The sequence below is a fragment of the Phyllobates terribilis genome, unplaced genomic scaffold, assembly GCF_046119375.1.
Source record: "Phyllobates terribilis strain yellow unplaced genomic scaffold, ASM4611937v1 Scaffold_183__1_contigs__length_3771566, whole genome shotgun sequence".
In the NCBI taxonomy this organism is placed as follows: Eukaryota; Metazoa; Chordata; class Amphibia; order Anura; family Dendrobatidae; genus Phyllobates; species Phyllobates terribilis.
Window position 1 is genome coordinate 2,498,391 of NW_027362943.1, and position 18,760 is coordinate 2,517,150.

General features: G+C 40.9%; 2 protein-coding genes across 2 annotated transcripts in view; both read left to right on the forward strand.

The window, feature by feature from the left end:
- Positions 1 to 2,379, forward strand: part of LOC141212722 (uncharacterized) — a 33,361-nt gene extending 30,982 nt beyond the window's left edge. Inside the window, exons 3-6 of the mRNA XM_073665030.1 lie at positions 1,519 to 1,698; positions 1,781 to 1,904; positions 1,988 to 2,082; positions 2,281 to 2,379. Coding sequence (XP_073521131.1) covers positions 1,519 to 1,698; positions 1,781 to 1,904; positions 1,988 to 2,082; positions 2,281 to 2,379 — 498 coding nt within the window. The remainder of the gene's footprint in view (positions 1 to 1,518; positions 1,699 to 1,780; positions 1,905 to 1,987; positions 2,083 to 2,280) is intronic.
- The window catches only part of LOC141212747 (uncharacterized), a 55,568-nt gene extending 47,766 nt beyond the window's left edge, over positions 1 to 7,802 (forward strand). The window contains exon 8 of the mRNA XM_073665058.1: positions 6,090 to 7,802. Within this exon, the coding sequence (XP_073521159.1) occupies positions 6,090 to 7,315 (1,226 nt within the window). The 3' untranslated portion in view covers positions 7,316 to 7,802. The remainder of the gene's footprint in view (positions 1 to 6,089) is intronic.
- The last annotated feature ends 10,958 nt before the right edge of the window (positions 7,803 to 18,760 follow it).

Consider the following 18,760-nt stretch of genomic DNA (forward strand, 5'->3'; position numbering starts at 1 on the left):
GATTCTCTCGGTTGCTGTGTGTTTTAACCCAATGGTCTGCCATTCATATTGCATGTCCATATAGCACACAACTTGTGATACTATGGGTATTTTACACTGACCAACTGGTCCTTGCTGAAAAACCCTTATATATATGTGGCTATATCCTTGGTGTCTTTTGCATATATATATATATATATATATATATATATATATATATATATATATATATATATGTAGATATATATGTGTAGATATATGATAGATAGATAGATAGATAATACATATATTATATATATGGATAGATAGATAATAGATAGAAAATAGATATATAATATATAGATGATAGATAATAGATATATGATAAATACATAGATGATAGATAATAGAGAGATGATAGATAGATGATAGATTATAGATAGATATATGGATAGATAGATGATAGATGATAAATAGATAGATGATAGATAATTGATAGATAGAGAATAGATAGATGATATAGATAGATAGATAATAGATAGATAATAGATACATAAATAATATGATAGATATTAGATAGATAATAGATGGATGATAGATAATAGATAGATAATAGGTAAATGGATAGATAATAGATAGTTAAATAGATGATAGAGATATAGATAATAGATAGATAGATGATATATAGATAATAGATCGACGGTAGATAATAGATAGATAATAGATAGATAATAGATGATAGATAGATGATAGATAATATATACAGTATACAAATAAACCATTAACATATTTTATTGGCTGTATAAAGACTGTTACGTTCTTTATATTGTTAAATTACCTGAATTATTTTATAACTTCCATAATCCCAACTGATAGCACATCGGTATCTCTGTGTGACCTGAAGATGTATGAAGTGCTCTACCACATTATTGCTTTATACCGGCATCACAATGCTATTAATGTTTTTGGGCGATACACACAGATGCCGCTCTGCCGCAGACTGGGACCCACTAGACACCAGACACCTTGAGAAAGGCCTATGATAGGCCGAAACGTTGGAAATATCTGATTTCATTAGGGGTCTATCAAAATTAAGAAAACTTTCTTTGCTTCATTGCATAATAAAAAAATCATTTTCATGATAATTTGTTTGCTGGAATATATATATATTTTTTGACTGTTTCACTATTTTACTCCTGAGCACCACAAGCAGTGAGCACCTATTATTCACTTACTATTAATTTTATTATTACACAGAATTGTAAATATTTTACACCAACTCATCTTCAATCCACTCAGATTCCCACAATATGAGATACTAATAATTTATCTATATAATTTTCCTAGAGAAGAATGGATAGAGACAGAAAGAAGATGGCGGAGAGGATATTCCACCTCACCCTAGAGATCCTCTTCCGGCTTACTGGAGAGGTGAGAGATTCTGATGACGTCACATTACATCATTCTTATCTATGGGAATAACAGATGGACAGAACTGGAGAGGTGAGGACTCTGAATATGTCTGGAGGGAGATTTATTAATGTGTCTCTCCATAACCAGGATTACACAGTAGTGAAGAAGACCTCTAGTGAGCGCTGTCAGGACCCTGTGTCTGAGGGATGGGGAAGACCCCTGAGCCCAATCACGGGGCCTCCACCTCACCCCCTGATACATGAGGACATCAATGACCAGAAGATCCTAGAACTCGCCTACAAGATGATTGAGCTGCTGACTGGAGAGGTGACACTGCTGGGAATGCTGGGACATTATACAGTAACGCTATGAAGGGATCGGGGGATGACGGTATCATTGTATGTGTCAGGTTCCTATAAGGTGTCAGGATGCCGCTGTCTATTTCTGCATGGAGGAGTGGGAGTATTTAGAAGGACACAAAGATCTGTACAAGGACGTCATGATGGAGGTTCCCCAGCCCCTCACATCTCCAGGTAATAGACAGGACTAAATACACACTGCCTATAATTATCTGTATGTAAAGAATGAATTCAGTCCCTGTATGTGTTTCCTCCAGATCTATCCAGTAAGAGGACAACACCAGAGAGATGTCCCCGTCCACTTCTTCCACAGGACTGTAAACAAGACCCCAATGTTCCTCAGGATCATCAGGTAGATGGAGAGAAGGTGTCATGAGATCTCCCCTATGATGTATAGACGGCTGTGAAGGTCTTGTGCTCAGTCTTGTTTTATCCACCAGTATTATATGTTTTATACTTGTGTAATGAGAACGGTGGAGATGGCAGGATTAGAGCTGATCATAGATGTGACTTCTCCATCTGTCTGTGACTTTTACAATATTTGTTTCAGGGTGAAGATCTGACCCATATTAATACTACAGAGACATATGTAAGGGGTGATGAGCGGTGTAAAGAGGAGATTCCTACATATGACTACCCAGGTGAGTAGTAACCACTAAATGCAGAGAAGTCAAAGATTCTTCTCAGTCACCGGCTGTGGCTGCTTTATCGGTGGTGTAGTCCGGTTGTGTCACAATTGTGTGACCACAACATTTTCCTCCATCCAAAAATGTTCACATTACTTTGTGTAATTGTGAAAGCCCTTTTCTATAGAACTTACAACCTGGAGGATCCACCTACCCCCTGGGATTAGGAGACGCTGACCCTTACCTGTCCAGATTTGTAAAATACAAAACCAAATGGCAGGGTACTTAGAATGTGCTGACAAGTTAGAAAATCAGTTGAAGAGAAAGTGGAGGGTAATGATGCTGTTGGCTTCCTAGATCCCTGATATCTTATTGGATGAATCTACCTTCTCTCCCTTCTGTGCTGCTGAATGTCCTCATATGGTCCCTACAAGACCAGGTCCAGCCTTTCTGGCCAAACTTCACTTTTATGATCGACAACATTAAATGTGCAGTGAGGCCAAGTGTGAATTTCTGTACAATAACAGCAGAGTTTCCCTTTATCCTGACTTTTCAATTTCTGTTTAAACCAACTAACTTCAAACAGGAATGTGATAAACTATACAGAAAACATTACACCTGTGCCATGATACATCTCTAAGCTGTGCGTGGCTGATGGCTGTAATATACATTTATTCACGCCTGCAGGAGATGTGTTGGCATGGCTCCGGCCCTGGTTTCATGGATTCACTCAACGTCATAAATTACATTATTTTTCAATCCTAAGGAATTCAGATTACTGCACAATCTCTCCTGAAATGGGGGCGCTAATACTTTCTCTACTCTTGTGCTCAGGAGTCATAGTAGCTCCAATGGTCCACCATAAATGAGTGTGACTCTGGTTTAGATTTGAAGTTCTCTTCCCTGATACATATATTGTTGTTGAGGATGTAACATATCTTTTATTCTGTATTTTTTAACAGGTTCATTTTGTATGATAGCTTTATTGTGGTGGGATCGGCCTGACTCAGTTATGTGACTCTGTAACTCTCTAGTCTTTAAAAGAAGGTCTCCATTACCTCTTCCCAATGCCCGAGGTCTAAATTTAAGACACCTCAGCTCTGCACTATTATACAAAGTTCTCTTTCAATGTCTACTATTTCTTCTTGAAACTCATCTCACAGAAAATATTGGCCCTTATCATTGTTTAGACCTCAGAGAGGTTTCACCACTAGTTACTCACTACTTACTGATGGAGACTGTTGAGTTTGATAATTTCAGTAGATGTGTTATTGTCTATAGTCACAGTTTTTGACTACAGTAGTTAGTGCCCAAAATACTCTGATTTAACCCCTTCCTGCAGCCAGTTTTGTGTTCCTATCAGGCACCATTTTCTTAATCTGACGTGTGTCACTTTATATGGTGATAACTTTGGAATTCTTCACAAAGGATAATAGGAAACAAATGGACCTTACAAATTATTTTCCAACTTCTCTTGAATCCAACAATACCCTATACACGGTTGTACCCTACTATCTGGGCACATGGCAGGTTAAGAAGGGAAGGAGCGACATTTAGCTATTTGAATGCAGATCTTGCTAGAATAGTTTGCAGACACAATGTGTTGGGGACACTGTTCATGGTCACCTGGCAGTTCAAAAGATGGCTACCACAAACAGGCTTGGCACTATCTACTCCATTTTCCAGATACCAGGGTTTGCCTTGCTCATCACCCTTTAATCCCAAGAAGAATAGTCAGGTAACCGGGTCAAAACAAGGGGGACAGAGAAAATACAAGATCAGAAGACACAAGAGTAGTCAGTAAACGGGCCGAGGTCACAACAAGAAACAAATCCACAAGCCGGGAGCTGAGCACAGAGGACTGAACCAGAGGAGAACAAGGCTGTAACTGGCAGCTTCCGGCAATATGCTTCCAGCTTTAGTAGGGTGTGGTGCTTTCCAATTGGAATAAGCAGATTACTCCAGCTGGACAGCACACACACCCATACTGCCAGACTGGATGGTACTACAGGTCCCAGGCTACCTAATCTTAGTGGCTGGACACAGCCTGTGCCGTCCAGAGCTTCTGGTTCCGACATCTCCTCCATCACCAGTGCCACCTGCAGAATGATAAAGGTGGCGCCTGGTGACAGATGGAGACGTTGGGGCAGCAGATCCCAAAGGAGATGGGACACACTATTTACAGAAACCTTAAAGAAGTTGTCCAGTACTTTTTATAATTGCCCCAATGTCCCCCAATGTATTTACCCTGTGCCCATAAGTCTTTTTGTAATTACCTTCTGCTGTCCTTCTTGCCTGTAAGTGACGCTATCACTGGCCGCCTACAGACATCACGTGAGGCGTGACATCAGTGACATGGTCCCCGCGGTGAATGCTAGGCTGTGGGCGGGGTTACCCCATGCCTCACACCCGGCATCCACCACGCACTTTCCCTCTCCTCATTCATTGTGAAAGCGCGCGGTGGATTCTGGGTGTGACGCGCGGGGTAACTCTGCCCACAGCCCAGCATCCACCGTGGGGACCACGTCACTGATGCCACGCCTCACTTAACGTGATATCAGTGGAAGAAAGAGCCGGCTGCAGCCGGGGGTCATGTAATGCTTGTAGGCGGCCAGCGATATTGCCGCTCACAGGCAAGAAGGACAGCAGAAGGTAATTACAAAAAGATTTATGGGCACAGGTTAAATACATTGGCGAAATTGAAAAAAAGTACTGGACTACTTCTTTAATATAACAAAATGGCAGAAAACCAGAGTAGTAGAAATCACCATAAAGTGACTCCATTTTGCAAATTATAACCCGCAGTGAATTAATCTATAGGAGTAGTGAGTATTTTGACTCCACAGGCACTTTCCGGAAATTAGCACACAATGAATGGTGGAGAGTGAAAATTGCCCATTGGCCATTTTATTGCCCAACACATAGTGCCCAGATTGTGCTCCAGGAGACACACACGGTAAATTAATGTCGGTTCTTCTCACTATAGTAATGCCAAATACATGGAGGCTAAATGTGGTTTGGGCGCACTGCAAGGCTCAGAAGTGAGGGGGAGATCTGACTTTGGGAAAGCGGATTTTGCTGCATTGGTTTATGGATGAGAAGAAGTTTTTATTGGTATCATTTTTGCCTACATAACATTGTTTGATGGCTTCTTATTCCATATTTTGGAGGCAGAATGAGCAAACAGTTGAACACCACGCTCTACTGGTTCATCCTATGAGGTTTTCTATTAGACTGTGAATTGTCATTCTGTCAATAACTTGTCATTTCTACAGATGTTTTAAGTAGAAATGTTCAAAAATATAAATTTCAAGGATATTTTATTCAAAATTAATAATTGTTTTTTTCTTGGCAGATGACTGTACCAGGAGATCAGAGGGACAGCTGACATCTTCAATTTTTAAATCAGATGATCTTGAAATCCCACAGGATACAATTGAAGTGAATGCCATTACTCCAGATATACCATCTTCCCTTCACAGCAAAGATCTGTCATCTGATCCTATGAAACAGCTCCTGTCTTCTGATTCATTACCGACTACTAAGGAAAATCAAAATAAAAAAATAAGCATTACAAAACAAACTGCTCGTAAAGGAAAGAAGTCATTTTCACGTTCAGAAAATGGAAATAGTTGTACCCTCGAAAAGTCTATTCTTAAACATCAAAAAATACACACAGCGGACAATAGATTTTTTTGTTCAAAATGTGGGAAATGTTTTAACCACAAATCAGATTTTGTCAAGCACCAGAGACTTCACATAGGGGAGAAGCCTTTTTCATGTTCAGAATGTGGGAAATGTTTTAACCGGAAAGCGCATCTTTATAACCACCAGAGAACCCACACAGGGGAGAAGCCCTTTTCCTGTTCAGAATGTGAGAAATGTTTTAACCATAAATCAGCTTTGGTTAATCACAAGAGAATTCACACAGGGGAGAAGCCTTTTACCTGTTCAGAATGTGAAAAATTTTTCAACCACAAAGCACATCTTAATATCCACCAGAGAACCCACACAGGAGAGAAGCCTTTTTCATGTTCAGAATGCGGGAAATGTTTTGTACAGCATTCAAGTCTTATCAAACATGAGAGAACTCACACAGGGGAGAAGCATTTTTCATGTTCAGAATGTGGGAAATGTTTTTACGATAAATCTGCTTTGGTTACGCACCAGATAATTCACACAGGGGAGAAGCCTTTTTCATGTTCCGAATGTGGGAAATGTTTTAACACTAAATCTGCTTTGGTTAAGCACCAGAGAATTCACACAGGGGAGAAGCCTTTTTCATGTTCAGAATGTGGCAAATGTTTTAACCGTAAATCATTTTTGGTTAACCACCAGAGAATTCACACAGGGGAGAAGCCTTTTTCATGTTCAGAATGTGCGAAATGTTTTCGTGACAAATCAGCTTTGGTTAAGCACCACAGAACTCACTCAGGGGAGAAGCCTTTTTCATGTTCAGAATGTGGGAAATGTTTTAATGATAAATCAGCTTTGGTTACGCATCAGAGAACTCACACAGGGGAGAAACCTTTTTCATGTTCAGAATGTGGAAAATGTTTTCGTGATAAATCAGCTTTGGTTAAGCACCAGAGAACTCACACAGGGGAGAAGCCTTTTTCATGTTCAGCATGTGGGAAATGTTTTAATGATAAATCAACTTTGGTTACGCATCAGAGAACTCACACAGGGGAGAAGCCTTTTTCATGTTCAGAATGTGGGAAATGTTTTAATGATAAATCAGCTTTGATTACGCATCAGAGAACTCACACAGGGGAGAAGCCTTTTTCATGTTCAGAATGTGGGAAATGTTTTAATGATAAATCAGCTTTGGTTAAGCACCAGAGAACTCACACAGGGGAGAAGCCTTTTTCATGTTCAGAATGTGGGAAATGTTTTAACCATAAATCAGCTTTGGTTAAGCACCAGAGAACCCACATAGTGGAGAAGCCTTTTTCCTAATCTTTTTTTTTAATCCAATATATTTTTGAGATTTTTTTTCATAATCTTTTTTTTTTACAAAACAAGAAACCAGTACATATAATAATAAGATAACATACCATAGGGATGACATACATGCATCTCTCCTATATATGCTTTCAGCTTGCCCATTACCATCTGATAACTTGCAGTTACTATATCTTACACTTAACATTCCACATTCTTGAAATCTTTTATATAACTATAATATTGTAATAAACATTATAATCCTATACACATATAGGTGTGCTATATTACCCATACCACATTTAAGGAATTCCAATACACATTACAATGAAACATTAGACCTCGCCAATACCCCCCTCCCCCATAAGTCATGGTCTCTCCAACAATAACCCCCTTGATGTCATTCCAGGTGTATCCGACCATAAACATTAAATCTTGTTTTTTATATACCCCTTTTTCTAATCTGATAATATGATTTATCCTATTTTTTAGTTCACTAATTTCTGGAGGTGAGGGGTTAATCCATTTGGATGCAATATGTTTCCTAGCTTGAAATAAAATACGTGAAATCCCTATTGAAATTGGGTCAAATTCCATATCATCCTTTAATACAGGGGTCCTCAAACTACGGCCCGCGGGCCACATGCGGCCCGCCGAGGAGGTTTATCCGGCCTGCCGGGTGTTTTTGCCGCCGCTGCCTGTCCTGCTTAGCAGACGACAGTTCAATGCCGGCGGGCCCTGTAATCGTGGGCGGAACGACGATGCCGCGAGTAAAGGCGATGCGCTGCCACTCCGGAAGACTTGCTGCCCTCCGTATACAGCACAGACGACGTGATGACGTCACGCGCCTGTGCCAGAAGTAGACAGAATCGAGCAGGCGCCTATTCAGAGCAGTGGGATACATGGGTGAGTACTGGTATTTTTTTTTATTTTTAACACTGGATCCGGTCTGACATGCTTATTGGGGACATTTACCTGCCTATTGGGGACATGTACCTGCCTATTAGGGACCTATGCTGCCTATTGGGGACCTATGCTGCCTATTGGGGATATTTACCTGCCTATTGGGGACCTATGCTGCCTGTTGGATATATTTACCTGCCTATTGGGGACCTATGCTGCCAATTTGGGATATTTACCTGCCTATTGGGGACCTATCCTGCCTATTGGGAACATTTACCTGCCTATTAGGGACCTATGTTGCCTATTGGGGACATTTACCTGCCTATTGGGGACACTTACCTGCCTATTGGTGACACTTACCTGCCTATTGGGGACCTATGCTGCCTATTAGGGACATTTACCTGCCAATTGGGGACCTATCCTGCCTATTGGGGATATTTACCTGCCTATTGGGGACCTATGCTGCCTATGGGGACACTTACCTGCCTATTGGTGACACTTACCTGCCTATTGGGGACCTATGCTGCCTATTAGGGACATTTACCTGCCTATTGGGGACATTTACCTGCCTATTGCGGCCCTATGCTGCCTATTGGGGACATTTACCTGCCTATTGGGGACATTTACCTGCCTATTGGAGACACTTACCTGCCTATTGGGAACATTTACCTGCCTATTGGGGACATATAACCTGCCTATTGGGGACATATAACCTGCCTATTGGGGACATATAACCTGCCTATTAGGAACCTATGCTGTCTATTGGGGACATTTACCTGCCTATTGGGGACATTTACCTGCCTATTGGGGAAATTTACCTGCCTGTTGGGGACCTATGCTGCCTATTTGGGATATTTACCTGCCTATTGGGGACCTATGTTGCCTATTGGGGACATTTACCTGCCCATTGGGGACCTATGCTGCCTATTGGGGACATTTAGCTGCCTATTGAGGACCTATGCTGCCTATTGGGGATATTTACCTGCCTATTGGGGACCTATGCTGCCTATTGGGGATATTTACCTGCCTATTGGGGACCTATGCTGCCTATTGGGGACATTCACCTGCCTATTGGGGACCTATGCTGCCTATGGGAACATTTACCTGCCTATTGGGGACATTTACCTGCCTATTGGGGACCTATGCTGCCTATTGGGGACATTTACCTGCCTATTGGGGGCTTTTACCTGCCTATTGGGGACCTATGCTGCCTATAGGGGACATTTACCTGCCTATTGGGGACCTATGCTGCCTACCTGCCTATTAGGAACCTATGCTGCCTATTGGGGAGATTTACCTGCCTATTGGGGAGATTTACTTGACTATTGGGGACATTTACCTGCCTATTGGGAACATTTACCTGCCCATTGGGGACATTTACTTGCCTATTGGGGACCTATGCTGCCTATTGGGAACATTTACTTGCCTATTAGGAACCTATGCTGCCTATTGGGGACATTTACCTGCCTATTGGGGACCTATGCTGCCTATTGGGAACATTTACCTACGTATTAGGAACCTATGCTGCCTATTGGGGACATTTACTTGCCTATTGGGGACATTTACCTGCCTATTGGGGACCTTTACCTGCCTATTAGGAACCTATGCTGCCTATTGGGGACATTTACTTGCCTATTGGGGACTCTCACACCACACCAGTCTGAGCCTGAGGTAAAAGCGGAGTTCCACCAATATGGGCACTGGTGAGGCTGAAATTATATAGACTGGCAAGGCTTCATTGATGGGCAGTGCAGTCTGTATGTCTCTATGTGGGCAATTTTATTTTTGGTATTATTGTCTACCTGCAATTGGGGACATTTACCTGTCTATGGGGGACCTATGCTGCCTATTGGGAACATTTACCTGCCTATTGGGGACCTATGCTGCCTATTGGGGACATTTACTTGCCTATTGGGGACATTTACCTGCCTATTGGGGACACTTACCTGCCTATTGGGGACATATAACCTGCCTACTGGGGACCTATGCTGCCTATTGGGGACCTACAGTGGTGGCCAAAAGTATTGGCACCCCTGCAATTCTGTCTGATAATACTCAGTTTCTTCCTGAAAATGATTGCAATCACAAATTCTTTGGTATTATTATCTTCATTTAATTTGTCTTCAATGAAAAAAACACAAAAAGAATTGTCCTAAAGCCAAATTGGATACAATTCCACACCAAACCTAAAGAAGGGGGTGGACAAAAGTATTGGTACCCTTTGAAAAATCATGTGATGCTTCTCTAATTCGTGTAATTAACAGCACCTGTAACTTACCTGTGGCACCTGACAGGTGTTGGCAATAACTAAATCACACTTGCAGCCAGTTAACAAGGATTAAAGTTGACTCAACCTCTGTCCTGTGTCCTTGTGTGTACCACATTGAGCATGGAGAAAAGAAAGAAGACCGAAGAACTGTCTGAGGACTTGAGAAACCAAATTGTGAGGAAGCATGAGCAATCTCAAGGCTACAAGTCCATCTCCAAAGACCTGAATGTTCCTGTGTCTTCCGTGCGCAGTGTCATCAAGAAGTTTAAAGCCCATGGCACTGTGGTTAACCTCCCTAGATGTGGACGGAAAATAAAAATTGACGAGAGATTTCAACGCAAGATTGTGCGGATGGTGGATAAAGAACCTCGACTAACATCCAAACAAGTTCAAGCTGCCCTGCAGTCGGAGGGCACAACAGTGTCAACCCGTACTATCCATCGGCGTCTGAATGAAAAGGGACTGTATGGTAGGATACCCAGGAAAACCCCACTTCTTACCCCGAGACATAAAAAAGCCAGGCTGGAGTTTGCCAAAACTTACCTGAGAAAGCCTAAAACGTTTTGGAAGAATGTTCTCTGGTCAGATGAGGCAAAAGTAGAGCTTTTTGGGAAAAAGCATCAACATAGAGTGTACAGGAAAAAAAAGAGGCATTCAAAGAAAAGAACACGGTCCCTACAGTCAAACATGGCGGAGGTTCCCTGATGTTTTGGGGTTGCTTTGCTGCCTCTGGCACTGGACTGCTTGACCGTGTGCATGGCATTATGAAGTCTGAAGACTACCAACAAATTTTGCAGCATAATGTAGGGCCCAGTGTGAGAAAGATGGGTCTCCCTCAGAGATCAAGGGTCTTCCAGCATGACAATGACCCAAAACACACTTCCAAAAGCACTATAAAATGGTTTGAGAGAAAGCACTGGAGACTTCTAAGGTGGCCAGCAATGAGTCCAGACCTGAATCCCATAGAACACCTGTGGAGAGATCTCAAAATGGCAGTTTGGAGAAGGCACCCTTCAAATATCAGGGACCTGGAGCAGTTTGCCAAAGAAGAATGGTCTACAATTCCAGCAGAGCATTGTAAGAAATTCATTGATGGTTACCGAAAGGGGTTGTTCGCAGTTATTTTGGCTAAAGGTTGTGCAACCAAGTATTAGGCTGAGGGTGCCAATACTTTTGTCCGGCCCTTTTTTGGAGTTTTGTGTGAAATGATCAATGATTTGATTTTTGCTTCCTTCTCTTTTGTGTTTTTTCCTTGCAAGCAAATTAAATGAAGAGAATAATACCAAAGAATTTGTGATTGCAATCATTTTCAGGAAGAAACAGAGTATTATCTGACAGAATTGCAGGGGTGCCAATACTTTTGGCCACCAATGTATGCTGCCTATTGGGGACGTTTACCTGCCTATTGGGGACATTTACCTGCCTATTGGGGACCTATGCTGCCTATTAGAGTGACCTTTACTTGCCTATTAGGAACCTATGCTGCCTATTGGGGATATTTACCTGCCTATTGGGGACTCTCGCACCACACCAGTCTGAGCCTGAGGTAAAAGCGGAGTTCCACCAATATGGGCACTGGTGAGGCTGAAATTATATAGACTGGCAAGGCTTCATTGATGGGCACTGATCAGACTGCATTATTGGGCAGTGCAGTCTGTATGTCTCTATGTGGGCAATTTTATTGCTGGTATAATGTTTTTGTAGCGCTGTATATATAATTGGTATTTTACTAAAAGCAATTTGGAATCCCTAGGAAATAATGATATCAAGAAAAAGAAAAATTGACGCGGAGTGTAGGATATTCAAAGAACAGTGGACTTATGATTACTTTTTCATGCAGTACAAGGAAAGAGCTGAGTGTTTGATATGTCAGAATATAGTGTCTGTGTTCTAAGGATACAATTTGCTTCGACACTATCAAACTCAATATAAAGATAAATATGATTGTTTGGTCGGAGAAAGGAGAAAGGATAAAATATTAAAACTGAAAAATACATTGACAACTCGGCAAAATACTTCTGTGAAGCAGAAGCAGCTAAATATTTCATCACTGCGAGTAAGTTTTCAAGTTGCCAAGCTAATAGCGGGCACTGGCCGACCATTCCTGGGGGGAGAATTTGTTACAGAATGCCTTCTTTCTGTTGCCAAAGAGATGTGTCCAGAGAAGGCCGAATTATTTAGTACAGTGAGTCTTTCAGGACCTACCATTACACGAAGGATTGAAGAAATGGGAGACAATTTGCTTCAGCATTTGCAAAACTCTGCAAAAACACTTTCCTATTTTTCCTTGGCACTCAACGAAAGTAATGATATTCGTGATTCTGCACAACTTCTAATTTTTATTCGTGGGACGAATGACTGTTTCGAAGTCACAGAAGAGCTTGCTGCACTGCAAGGCATGAAAGGAAGAACTACAGGAGAGGATATCTATGAAAAGGTTTGCCAAACTGTGAATGGTTTGGAGCTGGACTGGGCTAAACAAGCCAGTGTGACTACTGATGGTGCTCCTAGCATGGTGGGGTCTAAGGAAGGAGTAATTGCTCGCATTAACCAAGAGATGGACAAACATGACCATTCTCATCCAATACTGCCTCATCCACCAACAGGCGCTGTGTAGTAAATCACTGGAGTGGGACTCTGTTAGGAAAATTGTGGTATCTTGTGTTAATTTCATTAGAGCTAATGCATTAAACCACTGACAATTTCAGGAATTTCTGTCTGGGCTAAATGTTGCCTATGAAGATGTTCTGCACCACACAGAAGTGCGTTGGCTGAGTCGAGGGAGAGTTTTGAGACATTTCTATGACTTACTTCCACAGATTACAGCTTCTCTGCTTTCAAAAACAAAGAAGTACCGGAGCTCAATGATGCGGAATGGAAATGGCACCTTGCCTTTCTGACCGATGTAACAGAGTTACTTAACAGTTTCAATGTACAACTTCAAGGAAAGGGGAAGCTCCTCTGTGATATGCAATCACATGTGAAAGCATTTGAAGTAAAATTAGGCCTCCTCATCAAAGAAGTGAAGGAGGAAAATCTCTGCCATCTCCCCACACCTCAAAATCTGTTAGTGGAAAAACCATTGGTTGCATTCCCAAACAAAACATGTGTGGATTCACTGGAAAAGTTCCAAAAGGAGTTCCAATGTAGATTTAAAGATTCATCTCCATGAACAGGACATGCAGCTTTTCCGTAACCCATTTTTTTATTGACATTGAAAATGTGGATACAATTTACCAAATGGAACTGGCTGAAATGCATAATTGTGACTCTGAAAGATGCATTCAAGTCAAGCAGCCTTCCTAATTTCTATGCATCTCTCCCCTCTGAGACATATCCTAATCTCAGGAACCTTGCAGTCAAAATGGCAACCATCTTTGGCAGCACTTATGTCTGTGAACAGACTTTTTCCAGAATGAAACATGTGAAATCTCCAACCAGATCCAGACTAACTGATGCACACTTGCATCACTTGTTACGACTAGCAGTGACAAATATGGAACCGGACATTGACCATCTCATTAGCCAAAAGCTGGCCCATAGTTCCCATTGACATACCGGTAAGTTTGTTGATTTAACTTTACTTGTTCTTCATTTTAAATATTGTATTTATTCCCGTTTTGTTTTTTTTTACTTTAAAATAAGATATGTGCAGTGTGCATAGGAATTTGTTCATAGTTTTTTTTAAACTATATTCCGGCCCTCCAATGGTCCAAGGGACAGTGAACTGGCCCCCTGTTTGAAAAGTTTGAGAACCCCTGCTCTAATATACCTAATAGGCATTTTTTGGGGTCTGGTTGAATATCTATTTTATATACCCTCTTTATAATAGACAGAACTCCTTTCCAGTATTTTCCTAACTCCCAGCATTCCCATAGCGTATGTAATAGGCCCGCAGCATCCATGTTACATCCTGGACATTCAGCAGCAGTCCGGTATCCTATGTTGCATAGGAATCTAGGCGTCTTATATTTCCTATGTATTAATATGATCTGGGAAAATCTCTGTGTCTCATATAAAGATAATTGGGGAACCAGTTCTAATACCGCTCTCCATTGATCCTCAGAAATTGGACCTATATCTCCATCCATTTTTGTCTAGCTGGAGAAGGAAATATTGTTAAATAAGAATTAAAAGGACTCAGTAAATATCAGAAATACGACCCTTAGTATTTCCCTTCTCTAATACCAACTTAACAAAAGTATTATTTTCTACCCAAAAGGGCGTCCATCTTGATTTGCATTTAAGAGTGTTCCATAAGGACCAATGAATATCCTACTTATTCATTGTGTTATTTCTCATGGCAGCCGCTAGTTCAAAAGTATTATTTGTGGTTACTCTGTCAATTACCGCTGATATCAAAGGCACATTAGTTTGAAACCAGAAGTTTACATACACTATATAAAAAGACACATCAGCATGTTTTTCTCAATATCTGAGATGAAATCAGAATAAACCTTTCCCGTGTTAGGTCAATTAGGATTACCATAATTTTTAATATTTTCCAAATGCCAGAATAATGAGAGAGAGAATGTTTTAAGGCATTTTTATTACTTACTCCAAAGTCAAAAGTTTACATATATTTCATTAGTATTTGGTACCATTGCCCTTAAACTGAATGACTTGGGTCAAACGTTTGGGATATCCTTCCACAAGCTTTTCAGAATAGTTGTTCGGAATTTGGGCCGATTCCTCCTGACAAAACTGGTGTAACTGATCCAGGATTGTAGGTCGCCTTGCTCGCATCTGCCTTTTCAATAGGACTGAGATCAGGGCTTTGTGTCGGCCACTCCAAAACATTGACTTTGTTATCCTTAAGCCACTTTCTTACCATTTTGGCAGTATGCTTCAGGTCATTGTCTATTTGGAAGACCCATTTCCGCCCAAGCTTTAACTTCCTGGCTAATGTCTTGAGATGTTGCTTCAGTATTGCCACATAATCTTCTTTTCTCATGATGCCATCTATTTTGTGAAGTGCATCAGTCCCTCCTGCAGCAAAACAACTCAACAACAAGATGCTGTCACCCCCGTGTTTCACAGTTGGGATGGTGTTCTTAGGCTTCCAAGCTTCTCCCTTTTTCCTCAAAAGGTAACGATGGTCAGTATGCCCAAAAAGTTCAATTTTAGTTTCATCAGACCACAGAATATGTCTCCAAAAATTAAGCTCTTTGTTCCTGTGTGCATGTGCAAACATTAATCTGGCTTTTTTATGTTTTTTTTTTGAGTAATGGTTTCTTCCTTTTCTTGAGTAATGGCAGAGTAGCCTTTCGGCCCATGTTGATACAGTACTCGTTTCACTGTGGATATTTACACAATCTTATCAGCTTCCGCCATCATCTTCACAAGGTCTCTTGCTTTTGTCCTTGGGTTGATATGCACATGTCAGACCAATGCACGTTCATCTCTGGTACACAGAACCCATCTCCTTCCTGAGTGGTATGAAGGCTTGACATTCCATTTTTGTTTGTACTTGCGTATAATTGTTTGTACAGATGAACGAGGCAGCTTCAGGTATCATGAAATTGTACCCACAATTTGTAATCCACAATTCTCTTCCTGATATCTTGGCTGATTTCTTTAGACTTTTCCATGATGGTACACAAAGAAGCAGTGTGTTTCAGATGTGCATTAAAATACATCCACAGGTGTGTTTCTAATTAACACAGATGCTGCCAAAAAGCTCAGAAAAAAAAATCAGAAGCTTCAAAACACATGACATCATCATATGGGCAGTCCAAAATTATTTAAAGGTATAGTAATCGTAGTGTATGGAAACTTTTGCAGTAAGCAATAAAAATGCCTTAAAACATTCTCTCTCTCATTGTTCTGGCATTTGGCAAATTTAAACTAATTGACCTAAAACGGGAAATGTTTATTCTGATTTCATCTCAGATATTGAGAAAAACATGCATATGTGTCTTTTTATATAGTGTATGTAAACTTCTGGTTTCAACTGTGTCTGTGTGTGTGTGTGTGTATATATATATATATATATATATATATATATATATATATATATATATACAGTACAGACCAAAAGTTTGGACACACTTTCTCATTTAAAGATTTTTCTTTATTTTCATGACTATGAAAATTGTACATTCACACTGAAGGCATCAAAACTATGACACATGTGGAATTATATACTTAACAAAAAAGTGTGAAACAACTGAAAATATGTCTTATATTCTAGGTTCTTCAAAGTAGCCACCTTTTGCTTTGAAAACTGCTTTGAATACTCTTGGCATTCTCTTGATGAGCTTGAAGAGGTAGTCACCGGAAATGGTTTTCACTTTACAGGTGTGCCTTGTCACGTTTAATAAGTGGGATTTCTTGCCTTATAAATGGGGTTGGGACCATCAGTTGTGTTCTGCAGAAGTCAGGTGGATACACAGCTGATAGTCCTACTGAATAGACTCTTAGCTGCTTTTTTCTTGCTATAATACAAATTCTAAGTAAAGAAAAATGAGTGGCCATCATTACTTTAAGAAATGAAGGTCAGTCAGTCCGAAAAATTGAGCAAACTTTGAAAGTGTCCCCAAGTGCAGTTGCAAAAACCAGCAAGCGCTACAAAGAAACTGGCTCACATGAGGACCGCTCCAGAAAAGGAAGACCAAGAGTCACCTCTGCTTCTGAGGATAAGTTTATCCGAGTCAACAGCCTCAGAAATCTCAGGTTAACAGCAGCTCAGATTAGAGACCAAGTCAATGCCACACAGAGTTCTAGCAGCAGACACATCTAGTCACCGGAAATGGTCTTCCAACAATCTTGAAGGAGTTCCCAGAGATGCTTAGCACTTGTTGGCCCTTTTGCCTTCACTCTGCGGTCCAGCTCACCCCAAACCATCTCGATTGGGTTCAGGTCTGGTGACTGTGGAGGCCAGGTCATCTGGCGTAGCACCCCATCACTCTCCTTCTTGGTTAAATAGCCCTTACACAGCCTGGAGGTGTGTTTGGGGTCATTGTCCTGTTGAAAAATAAATGATGGTCCAACTAAACACAAACCGGATGGAATAGCATGCCGCTGCAAGATGCTGTGGCAGCCATGCTGGTTCAGTATGCCTTAAATTTTGAATAAATACCCAACAGTGTCACCAGCAAAGCACCCCCACACCATCACACCTCCTCCTCCATGCTTCACGGTGGGGACCAGGCATGTAGAGTCCATCCGTTCACCTTTTCTGCGTCGCACAAAGACACGGTGGTTAGAACCAAAGATCTCAAATTTGGACTCATCAGACCAAAGCACAGATTTCCACTGGTCTAATGTCCATTCCTTGTGTTCTTTAGCCCAAACAAGTCTCTTCTTCTTGTTGCCTGTCCTTAGCAGTGGTTTCCTAGCAGCTATTTTACTATGAAGGCCTGCTGCACAAAGTCTCCTCTTAACAGTTGTTGAAGAGATGTGTCTGCTGCTAGAACTCTGGGTGCCATTGACCTGGTCTCTAATCTGAGCTGCTGTTAACCTGCGATTTCTGAGGCTGATGACTCGGATAAACTTATCCTCAGAAGCAGAGGTGACTCTTTGTTTTCCTTTCCTGGGGCGGTCCTCATGTGAGCCAGTTTCTTTGTAGCGCTTGATGGTTTTTGTAACTGCACTTGGGGACACTTTCAAAGTTTACCCAATTTTTCAGACTGACTGACCTTCATTTCTTAAAGTAATGATGGTCACTCGTTTTTCTTTACTTAGCTGCTTTTTTCTTGCCATAATACAAATTCTAACAGTCTATTCAGGAGGACTATCAGCTGTGTATCCACCAGACTTCTGCACAACACAAGTGATGGTCCCAACCCCATTTATAAGGCGAGAAATCCCACTTATTAAACGTGACAGGGCACACCTGTGAAGTGAAAACCATTTCCGGTGACTACCTCTTGAAGCTCATCAAGAGAATGCAAAGAGTGTGCAAAGCAGTCATCAAAGCAAAAGGTGGCTACTTTTGAAGAACCTAGAATATAAGACATATTTTCAGTTGTTTCACACTTTTTTGTTAAGTATATAATTCCACATGTGTTAATTCATAGTTTTGATGCCTTCAGTGTGAATGTACAATTTGGTCTGTACTGTGTGTGTATATATATATATATATGTATATATATATATATATGTATATATATATATATATATATATGTATATGTGTGTGTGTGTGTGTGTGTATATACAGTGTATATATAAGTAAATCGTCATCATTAGGATACCATATTTATAGCCTACAATATCCGGACTAGCAATCAACATACAGGCCAAAGGTTCAATGGCTATCGCGAGAAGGAGGGGAGACAGGGGGCAT